General features: G+C 44.8%; 2 protein-coding genes across 2 annotated transcripts in view; one reads left to right on the top strand and one right to left on the bottom strand.

The window, feature by feature from the left end:
- Positions 1-340: 340 nt before the first annotated feature.
- Positions 341-12,956, bottom strand: LOC108002741 (band 7 protein AGAP004871-like). The gene is given in 7 exon segments (XM_062071680.1): positions 341-3,300; positions 3,530-3,695; positions 5,769-5,930; positions 7,297-7,477; positions 8,500-8,707; positions 12,461-12,616; positions 12,619-12,956. Coding segments are annotated over 7 exon segments (1,116 nt in total). The 5' UTR covers positions 12,643-12,956; the 3' UTR covers positions 341-3,081.
- An 845-nt stretch (positions 12,957-13,801) lies between these two features.
- The window catches only part of LOC108004221 (LHFPL tetraspan subfamily member 6 protein), a 31,538-nt gene continuing 30,598 nt past the window's right edge, over positions 13,802-14,741 (top strand). Inside the window, exon 1 of the mRNA XM_062071675.1 lies at positions 13,802-13,866. The gene's annotated coding sequence lies outside the window, so the exon portion shown is untranslated. The remainder of the gene's footprint in view (positions 13,867-14,741) is intronic.

The following is a 14,741-nucleotide window of genomic DNA, read 5'->3' on the forward strand; positions in this document are numbered from 1 at the left end:
AAACAGTTAAAGTAAACCACCATCGTTCGCTCGAAGCTCATAATATTGGATTGTTCATGCGATCACGAACAGTCGAATTCGATGAATTCAATCTCGTAGCAATTTCTCGAGTTGTTATTCGTCGGTTTGCTTCGATCGGTACCTTTATTTTGTCTTCGATCAATCTTCCAGAACGTGGCACATCTTTAATGTCAAAATCGTCGAAACGAAATTTCGAAAATCAATTTGACACTGGTGTATTACTGGTGATACACTTTCTTCATAGATTCGTGTAAATTTTTTCTTACCTCAACGGCATTCCTAACCTTTTCGATAATAAAAAAGTAAAATACGCCGAAAATACTCCTTTTTGGTCTCATATCTTTATTATCGCACATGAAAAACACAACTACATAGAATCAAACGAATTTTTCTCATAAATAAACCATGAAATGCTAATTCTCAAAATATACAATAACACGGTGTAGAACGAAGTTGGCTGTGGATAAACGTTCCAGTAGCGACGCTCGTGTGAAAAACTGAAATTACTTTCCGAACAACTTAATATAAACGATTGTACAGTCCTATAGCAACAGCTGGTCTTTCGGGTAAAACAGCATCATGTCTATGCCACATATTCAAAATCAGTTTAGACTTTAACATAAAGATATTGCCGTTTTTTTGCGATAATCTTTTAGGTAAAAATTTTTCGCACGTATCTTATATACAATCGATCCTCGATTCGAATTTAACAAATTCGAATTTCGAATAATTGAAATTTTCGCTTTATATTTCGCAGTTCGATCATTCGTTTCCACACACAGTTCGAAAGAGCAATGCTATTTTCGTTCGAATTAATTAGCCATTGATTTCCAGCTCTCTCCATTATTGGCCGTCGTTATCCTTTAGGAAATTTTTCATCTCTCTCAACGATGAAATCTCCTTGAAACGATGAAAGGATCGGTACGTAAAATCGTCGAAAGATGAAATGGAATGAGGTTAGAACGTCGCTTCGGTTATAAGCTTAATTGGTAACGCGTGTCCCGACCGTTATCTCTTTGGTCGGATTACGTGTGTCCGGTATGACATTTCGGCGCAGTATGAATTAATTTCACCGACAAATATTTGAGATGCAAAGGAATTAATATCCCGCGCCACTGTTTATTAATTACGATCTTCAATATTAGTCCGATCCAAATACGAGCCACAACTCGTCACTACTCGCTACTAAAATAGTTCGCTTTAGGCAATTACCACGCGCCACGATTAACCTTCGAGCGATTATACAGTCTCTTTTTCTCCTCCTTCCCCTCATTCCTTAAAAAACTATCTCGATTACCTCTCGATCTGTTTATCCGATGAATTACTTTCTTTTAACGCAGTTTGTGCACACGCGACTGTGTGCACCGAAGGAGAGGAAGGAGGGGGGAGGCTTTTTAATCCTGGGCAGGGCGTCGTGTCGTGGCACGGTTAACAAGCGTCATAATTCACCGGAGGAATTTTCCCGCGTAAATAATAGTCCTCTTTAAACCTTCTCTTCCCCTTGTTTATAAAAAAAACTGTTCTGCATACATTACGGCCAGGATATTATTATTCCTGTTTGTTTTCTTTCCTTTCCTTTTCTTCTTTTCCATTCGCGATTTTAAAAAAAGGGAAATAACAAGAGTAGAAGAGGAAGGAAACGCGCCCGTACGCGAAGTAATAAAATTGAAATTTATACTTTCCGTTCGTTTTCGTTTCTCGTTTGCGCGATGCACCGCCACAACAACCGTTTACGCTCCACCCACCGCGAGCGCCCGTGTTTTTGACACGAATTTAATTATTTTTATCGCGACCAGACAGAATTTAAGTGGTCTCTACAGGTCTCGCGCAGCCGGTCCAAAGCTGGTGCGCGAGGAGAAGCCTATTTCATTTCCATTAGACCAACTCTCTCTTTTCTCTCTCTCTCTTGGCTCGTATTCCGCTTTGGAAACGCTCGAGGTCCACGCGGCTGTTCGAGGAAGTTCGTTATCATTCGATAGGTAAATTTCAATACGGAGGCTTGCGCAATTTCCGTTTTACATCGTTTCATAAAGAGGAGGTAGACGCAGCCGCTATATACGCGGCTTCACTTAGCCTCCTCGAAGCGAGGAAACGAGCGACGACGACGGCAGGAGAGGGGGGAGAGAAGAGGAGGCAAGCACGTGCTTTCGCGCTACGCTCCAACGCTTGGAACGTGACGATGAGAAACTAACTCCTCACCCGATTACTCGTTTAATCCTCCAGGCCTTTCCATTCGAATCAATCCTTATTTACTGGGCTGTTCGGAAAGTAATTTCGTTTTTTTTCATAACAATGAAACATAAGTTTATTTCATGCGATCACGAATGAGTTTGATCTCGTAACAATTTCGAGTCGTTGGTTTGCTTCGAATGGTGCCTTTATTTTGTCTTCATCGGCTTCAACCGGTGCGAATCCAGAACGTGACGCATTTTTAATGTAGAAATCATCGGAACGAAATTTTGAAAATCAGTTTTGACACTGACGTACCGTTGATATACACTTCCACTCCATACACTTCGCGTAACTTTTTTCTTGTCTGAACGGTATTCCTAACCTTTTCAATAATAGAAAAAGTAAGATATAATCGAATATAATCGAACCGAAAATGATCCTTTTGGTCTCGCATCTTCATTATCGCGCACGAAAAACACAACCACACAACAAAATCAAATGAATTTTTCTTATAATTAAACCATAAAATGCCCACTCACAAAATATACCATAACAACATGCTTTAGAACGAAGTTGGCTGTGGATAAACGTTCGAGTAGCGCCTCTCGCGTGAAAAAGCGAAATTACTTTCCGAACAATATTATATGCTCGTGCTCCGCGACGATCCAGTCGAATGAATTTTCGATGGATCGAAACCCTTGTAAATCCCTGGGAATTACATCGGTTTATTTAAAGAGCGACTTTGATTCGTTGATCAGAAACGACGTCTGCTCGAAAGAGACGCTTTGAGCAAACGCGTACAAACAGGTTTCCGGTCGAACGTGTATCAAAGATCGCGCGAGAATTCCGGCCTAGAGACGATCAAACTCGAAACGTACCTACCTATCTTCACTTAGCCGGCATGTTTCCGTTTGAGTGAACGTGAGGCCGAGTCGTGAGCCGGCCCGCGCATCCCTGCTCCCCCGATTCCGTTCCATTCCCCTGGCCCTCGATCTGGCTCGACGAGCTACGGTTGAAGAACGGTGTCAAGAATTCGACCGGCAACGGAAAGATGATGGTCGAGTTCTTCTCCGCGGATATGTTGCTCAACGTTTGTAGATACCTTAGCTGTGTGAAATACACACATACACACATATATGTACGTATGTAGAGAGATCGATATTCGTTCGCATGGAATAATCGAAGGAGGGAGACACGTTTGGGGATTGGTCGAGTGCAAGAGGAGTAATTCGTTTTCTCGAATTAAACGGGACGAGGGTAATTAGAGAAAGAGAGAGAGAGTGGAATTACAAAGATATCTTTGACGTTCCTCGAGGAGGCAGGAGGTGGAACGTACCTGAAGAGCGGCTGGACTCGTGGAAATGACATCACTGGCCTCTTTCAGGGCACGGGAAGCCAGCATCTCCCCTTCCGCCGCGATCACTTTGGCCCGAGCCTCCCTTGCGGCTTCTGCCTCCGTGGCCATGGCTCGTTGCAGCTGCACCGGAAGCCGAACGTCCTTTCTAAATCAGGAACATCCGTTCCAACTCCTTTCGTTTCCCATTCGTCTACCTTTACCTGTCTCTCTTTACCACTACAACCCGATTCACGAACCGCGAGATCCCATCGATTTTCACGATATTCGATTTTTCTATCCCGTTTCCTTCTCTCTATAAAATTATTCGCGTTACGTATAATTTTACGATTTCGCCTTTCGAAACGGAAAGAAAGGAATGATCATGGATGGAAAACTAATTTTTTTTTTTTTTACGAGACTCGACCTTAAAAGAGAGAGATGGAACGCCGTGTAGGAGAGCGCGTAAGAGTGGACACATTCGAGGATAGTTTCGAGTTTCTTGGCCAAGTTCCACGGACACGGTCGGAATAAAGAAGATTCCTTTGTTTTATGCGTTCTCTTATGTACACGTGTCGTTGTCTGTTTTCGAATCGGAACGTATGGTTTCCGCGTAGTGAACAGTCGTTTCGAATTTGAAGCGGAAACGAGTTCCGTCGAACCTGGCCGAGATGGATAAATTCTCATTTCGCGATTGGATAAGAACGAATTTTCCTTTTTCGAAAAAGGAAGGAAACGAAAGATTATTTTTCCATTTTTGCGTACTCACTAGGCTATTCGTGGCATACGAGTTTGAGTCGGGGTAAAAAATGCGTCTTTTTGCCAAGCGAATTGGTCATTTTTAAGAAAACAAGGCGCGTATATTTCTCGTCTGCAAAACTGTCAAAATGCACTTTGCCTTGGTGTTCGTTTGACAAGAAATAGAAACGCGCAAACGTTCCTTTCTTCTACTTAATCATCAACTCCAAACTTCATACGCATAGAGGCAGAGCTTTCGCGTTCGAAACGGGAGAGGGCGTTGTTCGCCGATGTAACGAGAGACGGGAAACATTTTTTCCCGACGATAAGTAGCGCACTTGGGCCGCGCCACGATCTCCGCACGGCTCTTTGACGCGTGTTTCAAAGGGTTCTTTTCACCGGATACTCGAATCTTTTCCACCCTTTAGAAAAAGGGAGAGACTATCGGGGAACGCGGAGACGATGCGAGCATCGAGACTAAAGGGCTCTTCCTTTTCGGATACGTCTCGTCGAGCTATGATCCCCCCTCCTCTCCCGCTCTCCCCAGTATTCGTGTTTATGCGCGCCAGCGTGCGTCGACCAGAGAACACGACGCGCGCCACACTTTCCTTCGGTCAAGTATTTTCGTTTTTTTTTCTTCTCTATCTTTCGTTTTCTTACGAGCCGGGATTTCGCAAAAAAGCGATCAGAAGGACCGAGTTAGTTTTGCATTTTCACGAAAAATAATGATCGACGAGGGGGGGGAAAAAAAAGAAAAGAATCGAGAGATCGGATAGAGTAAAATAGAATTGAGATCGGAATTTAAGCAGCGATACAGTTCGGAAGCATTACGGTCGTCGATCAGAAGCCGTGAAGAGAATTAAAGTAAACTATATATCGGTTTCGTTCGCTGGAAGCTCGTGATATAAACGATTGTATTGTCCCACGACGGTAAATGGTCTTTCGAATAGCGTCACATTTGCGCAATATTCATTCAGTTTTAGTCGTTACATTTTATATAATAACACATTTCTCGAGAGCGTTTTCTGATATCTCGATACACGTCGGTATACGTTGGAACGACGGATACTTAAAATCGATCGAATTAATATCGGTTCTTCTAAGAACGGTCGGAAAATTGAAATAGGATAGGGAGAAAAGAAACGATCATTCCTTACCGATTCGAGATAAAATACGAAATTCTCGCCGTATCGAGTGGAACGATCATCGAGGCTGTCGATCAGGTTATATCAGGGTTATATTTCACCTACTCCTTTCCACCGAGTTCAACGAAACGAGATATTCTTCTATACGTCGATAACGTAGCGTTTATACGTTCGTCCGTCCCGCGATGATCGATAGACGGACTATTTTTCCTTCGATCGTTGACTCTCGATCCCGCCATCTATCTTCCTCGAAAAAGCGAACTCGGCCGCGGTTCGAGCTCCCGTCCCCGCCAATCGCTTTTACCGACCGAGGACGGTTCTCGAAGCGTCGGTTAAAAGATTGGGACGCGTATACTCACATTTCAACGCGTTCGACCTTGACACCCCAGGGCTCCGTGGCTTCGTCGAGAGAGGTTTGCATGGTGTGGGAAATGGTTTCACGTTCCGAGAGAATTTCGGCCAAGTTTCTCGTCCCAAGCACCGTTCGCAACGTGCTGGCAGCCAGTAGCCGAGTCGAGTGGCTGGAAATATCCCGCCAATTTCGCTTTTACCCAATTACTACGAAATTTCACGTTTCGACGAGCGTCCACGATTTTTTTTTATCTCGCGCGTAGTGTACATCGCGCGAGTGAAATCGTTTTTCTTTTTTTTTTTTTTTTCTCCCTTCTCTATCGGTAGCGCAGGGGGAAACGAGCGTAGTAACGTTTTAACGTCGTAATCAGTGGAGTGGACGGGAGGAATTTTGATCAAAGTTGGCGTCGAGTCGAAATGAATACACCGTACAATTACGTCGTCGTCTTTTCCATAATTAAACATCGGCCCCTCCCCTCCCGCGCCCCAGTTAATTAAACGTCGTCCGCCTCGCGGAAACTGTCACGTGTGCCACGCGTTTAAAAAAAAAACTCTCGTTGTCCTCGCTCGTCGAGATGGAGCTCGGTTAATTCTATCTATCGTATATTCCATTTTTCTACTCCCTTTTTTATCGATCGAGAAAGTTTTCTCTCTCTCTCGCGCGCGCGGAGATTTTCGAGCCAATCGATGCAACTTTTACGCGATTAATCAGTTTGCTCCCCGCGTGGGGCAAATTATCCGAGCAATTCCTCGAGGTGCCGTCTCCCTCCCTCTCTCTCTCTCTCTCCGTCTCGCATTTTTCCCCGACATCGGTGATTCCAGACGACGAGGACGAGGACGAGGACGACGCTTTACGAGTCCCGTGATGCTAATTAAAATTTCAGAAAATGGTGTCCGCGTTAATTAACCCCGGTCGCCCAAGGAAGCCCTAATTAATTTCCCGCGTCTCGACAATTTCGGCGCTTATCCCAGACGCCGTCTTAATCTAAAGTCGAATGCACCTTCCTTTTCATATCCCCCTCTACTTTTTTTACGTGTCCATATGTAATCGAGGATAAATTCAAAAGTTTCAATTTTGCGAAAAAATCGTAATTAAGTTCGATCCTTCTATTTCTCTCTCTCTCCCTCTCCACCGTTCGTCCCTTTCCCCCACGTGGGTTTTTCAACGCTGGCACGGATTAAAATTGCGAAGCGCGGTTGTTTCTCTCGTCTCCCAGAGAGAAATAGAAGGAAGCTAAATGTTACGAGTCATTCAACGAGTTGTCGCCGGTCCTTTCGCCAACCATTCGCATTACGCGGATGAAATCTCTTTTGCGATAGCGCGCATTTCCTCGCCCGCCTCCCCCTCGCCCACTACCCATTAACCACGCTTGCCGCGCACCGCGTTCATTTCGCCGAGTTAACGGCGAAAAAAACACGGCTAAACGCGGTTATCGTTACCGCATCGTTCAGAATTTTCATAATAACATGTACGGGATTAAAAATCTTTTTCTCTCTCTCTTTCGCCCTCTGTAAAGCTCGGGAAAGTATTCGTACCTGTAATTGGCTATCTTGATAACGGCGTTCAACGGCTCCTTTATGCGATAATAGACGACCGCGTCCACGCTCACCGTCACGGAATCCTTGGTGAGAACTTCTTGGGGAGGCACGTCGAACGAAACTGTCCTCAGATCGACGCGCACGCAGTTGTCCACGCATGGCATCACGAAAAACGTGCCTACAGGAATAAATGAAATATAGGAAAGGGAAAGAGAGAGAGAGAGAGAAATTGCAAATAGAAAAGATAAGGGAGAAATTATTAATTATTTTGATAGTACTAATTTATACGTACACGTTATGAGAAATAAAAAAATATTTATCGTTTCTACGTCTACGCTTAATGTATTAAGGTTTAGACATAGATCGTCGCTTGGATTAGTATACGCGATAAATGCCACGGTAGAAGCAAAAATGCCTGTGAAAATAAGCGTTTCAGTTCATGCTGTTTATTGGTGGAAAGAACTCTCGCGAGACGGTGCAGGGGCAAGAGGGATCCGCCTATCCCCACTTTAGATACCGCTTTAGACTTTGTTGACAATCCTGACACCGCATACTGCATACTAATAGAAGAGCTACAATATTCGAATATTCGAAATCGATAATCATACAAGACTGAAATTATTTTGATGGTATGTCTAACTTATTCGCACACGTACAATTATTATCTTAATTATTTACACAAAATTACATTTATAAATTAAACTACATCGTTACAAACAGTAATCGTTAATCTACGCGTATTATAAGAAATGAAAAAATTTTGTGTATTATATCGAAATTCTGGATCAATGCATCGAAGTTTAGATACAGAATAATTGGAGTAAGTAGAAACAAAAAAACTGTATTGTTCACGGCAAGACGCGTTGAAAAGACGCCACGCAAGATGGAGACACAGGAGCAAGAGGGATCCTTCGCTAGGACCGCCTACTTTCCCATTTCAGACGCTTTGTTGCCACTACACGCTACAGAAATATTTTCTAAACTATTAATTATCTTGATGGTATGTCTAGCTTATTCGTATACGTACAACCATTAGTTTAACTATACGAATATGAAATTACATTTACAAATTAAATGGATTAGTATATGTGACAAATACCACGGTAGAAACAAAAAATAGGCGTTTCCTTTCAAATTAACCAATCAGGTTCGCGTTTCCTTCCATTTGTTTCCACCGTGGCGAGCACGGTTACTCTTTACCTGGTCCATAAGCGGCGCCTTTCAGCCGTCCCATTCTGAACACGACGGCCCTCTCGTACTCTTGCACGACTTTGAAGGTGAAGCAGAGCGAGAAAGGCAACGTAACGAGCACCAGCAGGAACGAGCCTATAGTGGCCAACAACTCGACGAATCTAGTCGTAGCGCCGATCTTCGTCTCGCCGCGTGCCACCGACGATTCCTCTGTTTCCTCCCCCGAGAGCAAAAGAAAGGAAGGTGATATTTACAAGGTGATGCGAGCTCGACACGTGACGAAGGAATATTAATTCGCGAGGGACAAGGCGGAGGGAGAAAGGAAGAAAAAAGGTTTCGAGTTCTCCGCCGAGTAATGGAAACGATTTGTCACCGATTATACCGGTGGAGGATTTCCTTCCGTGTCCCTTTTCGTTGATACCGCGTGCAAAAGCAATCGTGCCCCCCCCTCTCTCTCTCTCTCTCTCTCTCTCTCTCTCTCTCTCTCTCTCTCTCTCTCTCTCTCTCTCTCTCTCTCTCTCTCTCTCGTTCTAGGTAAATTGCGCGTGAAATGGAACGACTGCCAGAAAAGTAATTCGTGCCCCATCCGTCCACGGCCTCTCTCATTAATTTCACCGCATTACTTTTTCTCTTCAAAATTCACCGGCTGCGATTTCGAACCGATCTAGCTCCCGCGAAATGTCCACGCGCGATTTAATAATGAGAATATCGGTGGAAAAGAAAGAAAGAAACGTCTCGAGAGGACGAAAACTGAGGGATTCAACGCGTTTCTCTTTTCTCTTTTCCTGTTCACCGCGAGGAATTGGAATTCGCGAGCCGGACGCGTTTCGAAATGCTGGTATTTTTCTTTGCTCTGTCGCAGCTTTCGCCCCCTCTACTCGGCAATGGGTTTGAAACGAACGGCAACGAGAGGAAATACTATCGAGCAACGTGGTGGCCTCACTGAACTCGACGAAGCACTCGACTCCACCGCTGTCGGTTTTCGCGCATCCGTAGCGTACCATGTCGCATCACGCCAGGGATCCCCACACCACTTCCTCTCACTTCCTCTCTTTTTCCAACCCTCTCTCCTCTTCTCCCCCTTATCTCGAGTCGTCGATCACCGCCGTCGGCTCTTGGCCGCCTCCTCGGACGATTAGTCGTTCCCTCTGCAACGATTTTCCTCGAAAATTCTTCGGCTGGACGGAGATCCCCATAGATTCCGAAGGCGGAATCCGCTTACGACGAAGGCGTTTCGGCCACTAAGGGACGGCAAGCAACGAGCGGATTTTATGGTGGACGAGGGATAAACGGCCGCTAGGCCGCACTACCACACGCGTCGACACCGCAACACCGCAAACCTCTACCAAATTAACCGGTCGTCATACCCTCCTTGGAACACGCTCCTTGTTTATGTACATAATGAGTAATTGCGTACCGTGGATCGACGAAACCCAGCGTTTCGCGCTGTTGCCCGAGGGGAGCCCGGTCTTCCTGCGTTTCATCTTTCGCCCGACGGAGGCGAAATCTCTCTTCCCAATTTTTTATATAACATCGCGACCAAACGATCGAGACTCCCCCCTCGATAACTTTGAATATTTCGGTTTCGCAATGAAACGTTAATACCTCGGTAATCGAGGTGTCGGTTTCGAGGCCACTTTATGGCGTCGTAAAAGGATACCCCGCCGCTCCCTCCTCCCGTCGCGCCCGTCGTAAAATCGATTTAATTTCGGTCCACGTTGGGATCGAGGGATACTTTATATTCCCGTAATTGAATCGTTCGTCACGGTAAAATTTGAGAATTTGCCGAGGGGAGGGGGAGAGCCAATCTTGCTGCGTTAATTCTTCGACGAAGGGAAGGGGACTCCTCCTTCTCCTTCTCCTCGGAGGACAGGCGTTAACGAGTTCCCTTTGAACGGAGGGAGGAATATGAACCGCGTAAAATCGAATACGCGTCGATTAACCCTTTCCTTTTTTTCTCCCCCTCCTATAATTAACAAAAGAGACGTCGTTGAATTAATTAAAAGTATGAGATACTTTGAAGAAGGGAAAGGGTAATATTAAAGCGAATTTTTCCAAATTACCAAAGGAAAGAGAGAGAGAATTGCGCGCACAAAAGAGGCGGAAAAAAGCGTCCTCTTGATCTTTCTTCACTCGCGGATCCGTTCTTGGCTATAAAAGTCCTACGATGAAATAATTGCGCCCGCTTACTTACAACCAAGCTTTGAAAAACGGGACATTTGCCAGCCTTTTCTTCGTTCATTTATCTCACTCGCTTTCGATTCTCTTTCGATTGCTCGTTCATAATTTCAATACGCTCTCTTCTTTTCCCTCGAAAAAAACGCTTCCCGAAAAATCCGAATTCTCCTCCAACCATCGTAACTGCACGTAACTGTAACGATCCTCGACGGGGATTAAAAATGGTTGGGGGGGGGGAAGGTGAAAGTTGCATTTTTCGTGCGAATAAAAAAAAAACTTACGATCGAGTGTGGCGAACGATAACGCGAGAAACGGATAGCGAGTTGGTTGGCTGGTTTTCGAATCGCGATCGATCTATCGTCCGTCGATATTCCGGAATAATCGGCCGAATATTCGACCGAGGAAGTCATCGACGCGATAACAAATTCCCGATTAATCGGCAATAACGCGAAGAACAACGCCGCTATTCCCCTAATTTCCACGTTTGGACGACAATTTTATTTCGCGTAATTTCCCCGACTCGGAAATCTCCCCCCTTTAACGACAATTGTTACAACGATTCGCTCGTAAATTCTCGCAATTCGAAAAAAATTTTGCGCCAAGTTTTGAACAACGGCCGGTGAAGGAAGGAGGAAGAACGAGAAGCAGACCGGCAGAGGGCAATAGTTGCTAAGAATAACGATTAGCCTCGGTGATTCAACATCGAGATGTTTGAACGAGTATCCTCGTATATCCATTGTATTTGCGTATCCGTAAAAACACATTTTTACGTGTAAATTGGGGATAAACGAAGGGAGCGATAAAGCAGCGGCGAGGTGGTAATCGACTCGTGACAGCGTTTAAACACGGAGAATGTTTGGTTATTCTAGGCCAGTCGCGTTGATTCGATAACCGTTGTCGGATTTATATTCGCCGTCCGAGCATCGGCGGAATTTCCTTCCACTTTTATATTCCGATTTTAATTTACGAGCCTCGGATCGGCGTTGCTCGAATTTATCGAGCTATTTTTTCACTCGATCCCGACCAATGATAACTTTTTACGATACACGGGGGAGGGGGAGGGGGAAGAGCTTTTTTTCCCGTTTCAATTAGAAACTAAAATTAAAAACTCGTTAGTCGAAACGAAAGCACTCCTATCCTCCTGCGAGGTGGATGACCGTCCCGACGACGAAATCGATCGACGTGCCAGATGCTTTTTGACGTAATGCCTCGTTTCCCAAATATTTCCACCGATCACCGAATTCGAAACAAACGCATCGCTTTCCCGCTGCCGGGGGTTAATAAGCGTAACGATATATTCGTATCGCTCCCTCTTTTCCATTTTCGCATTAAATCCGAGCGGAAAGCAGAGAGAGAGAGAGAGAGAGAGAGAGAAAGAACGGTGCCCGAATTAAAAAACATCGCGTTACTCTAATTATGCACACGTGTCGTCCGCCAATATTCGATTACACGCACGATAGAGGTATCGTGCCGTTTCCCGATTCGCTTTTTCGTTATATATTCAGCACGGTTATATTTGATTACGCGAAAAACGAGTAGATGTGACACAGGAGGCGGTTGGATCGCGCAACGTCGCCTTTGTCCTCCATCCTATTAATAATAATCAGCCACCGGATATACCCGTGCTAATGAGCAACAAGCTACACGTCTAAATTGCACCGTACCATTTACTTGACGGCGATCGTGAATATTAGTCGTATAACAGACGTGAGGATATTATTCCGCCGTTAGAGCAAAACTTAGATCTCTGTCTCGCTCTCCGTCACTTCCCCCTCTTCGCTCGTCTACTTACCGAGTCGACGACTCGAACGTCATCTGACGGGTCAACGCCATCTGTGGGGACCATCGATTCTCTTCCTATTACGAAAGTTGAGCCATCTTGGTCACTCGGATTAGTACTCGAACTATGCTTGTGAGCACCGTGTGTCGTTGATGGCGAATGGTTTTCGGATCTAGCCATAAATCGAGCAACATCGATTAATTCTTGTCGAATAATCGTTGGAAACAGAAACCAAGGAACCGAGTGAAAAAATCTTCGCGCGTTCGTTTCAATAGAGAGTAAATTTCGAATAATGTTTTTACACTTTACGCGTTCCTCGTGCGATCCGTGTCGTTCCATCCGCTTCACGGTGTTTCCTGCAACGTTATTCGTGACGCTTCCTTCTATCTTGTTATACTATAAAATTTCAAGTTTCCGCCTATCTCGTTACGTAGCAATTTATTCGTCGCCCCGTGGGGAAAATAACATTTTAATTCGCCGTTAATAAAAGACGAACCGAATTACACACTCTCAGATCTCTGAGAGAGAGAGAGAGAAAGAGAGAGAAGTGAACCGGATCCCTGTATTTACTGTGGAATTCCGTGACGCGAAAGAATCGCTAGACGTATCCATCGATCCGAAATCGAGCGATATCCTGTGATGGAAGCGATCGGACATCACGATTACCACGGATCGATGAAATTGGCAGAGGGAGATATTTAATCTCGTTGGAAAATCGCACGCAAACCAGGTATATGTACAACGCAATATTGGTGATAAATTCAAGAATTAGACGAGGTTCTCGTCTCTGTAAACGCAATCGATGCGACAAATATTTTCGAGCGCATTAATTTTCCGAAAGCAACGGAATCGAATTAACTCCCGACGGATTGCGGGATACAAAACTGTCAACAAATTGAAAACCGAGCGGAACGAAGGGATTCGGTGCTATTTTTCGCAAAAAAGAAAATAACCAAGAAACAGTGTAAATCATATAGAACAAACTACTAATGAAAAGAAATCTCACGGAGGCCTATTTTCACATGCATTTTTGTTTCTATCGAGATGTTTGTCACATATTCTACAATATAAAAATTCTTTTATTTCTTATAATATGCGTAGGCTAATTACAATTTGCAACAATAGTATAATAATTTCGAAAATATTTCAGCCTTTCCAGTCTAGATGATTATCCTGACGTAACTTCACGAAGAAAAACTAATTTTTACGATTTTGAGTATTCAAGTATTGTATCTCTTACTAGCGTGGTTGCCAATAAAGTCTAAAGTGGGGATGGGCGGTCCTAGCGAGGGACCCCTGTTGCCGTTTCGCGAGACTTCTTTCGACCAGTGAACAGTACTTAGCTAGCGTGTACGTTGTGTGTATCGTAGGATCCACCACGGCATAAGCTACCAAATCACCGTGACCATACTACGTATGTACGTATATACCTCTGTGTAGACCCGGTGTTTGCGACAGCGTGTATATCCCTCGTCCGTGAGGGAGTAAATCCCGAGGATAACTAGGTGTTACGGGAGAAGGAAAGGTGGGAGGGAGTTAGAGTGGTTGGTGATTCTTTAAAGCTGGCGTGGTTCGTTGCGCGCTAAACTTGGCGGTAAATCCTGTGCTGTGTAACGGTCTCGAAGAAGGGGGCCTCAGATTTATAGTAGTTACCGGTGTTTTCTCTGCACCCTTGTTATTCGTATTATACAAACGAATTCCACTTATCGGTGTTACGCTTCCCTCGCTTCGGTCTCGGGAGGATCGGTTTTCGAGCAAGTGGTACGCGAGGCGGGGGACAGTAATTGCCATCGAATATGTTTACCAACGGAACTAGCAGATTCCGGGGAAAGGATCGTCGAATGGAAGACGCAACAGGTAGGCTTAAAAGAAGTTTAACGCGGCATTCGAGGGGATTGGAAATTAACGAGTGGTGTTGGCCCGGATGCAATCGCGATTAACTCGAATAATTTCCGCGTCTCGTCGTGTCTCTCGACAATTTCACGGTGTGTCGCGTAAACTCTGCTCGCTCGATCGTTAGATAGCTCGGTTACTCCTTTGTTTAACCGCGTACGCGTACTCTTCTGTATTCCCGCATATAGAGTTTAAAGCAAGCGAGACTTACGAACCGAGGACTATGAGAAAGTCCATAGACGCGCGCAGACTCGTGTGTGTCTATTTTGTGACTACGAATAGGGGGGCGAGGAGAAAGGTAGAGGAAGAAACGTAGACTAGTCGATGTGACGATCCTGTGGGAGCGCTTGAACCGTGATCACGTTGTTAAGCTTTCCATATCCTACCTCCATCTTCCTTT

Source organism: Apis cerana, linkage group LG2, assembly GCF_029169275.1.
Source record: "Apis cerana isolate GH-2021 linkage group LG2, AcerK_1.0, whole genome shotgun sequence".
NCBI lineage: Eukaryota > Metazoa > Arthropoda > Insecta > Hymenoptera > Apidae > Apis > Apis cerana.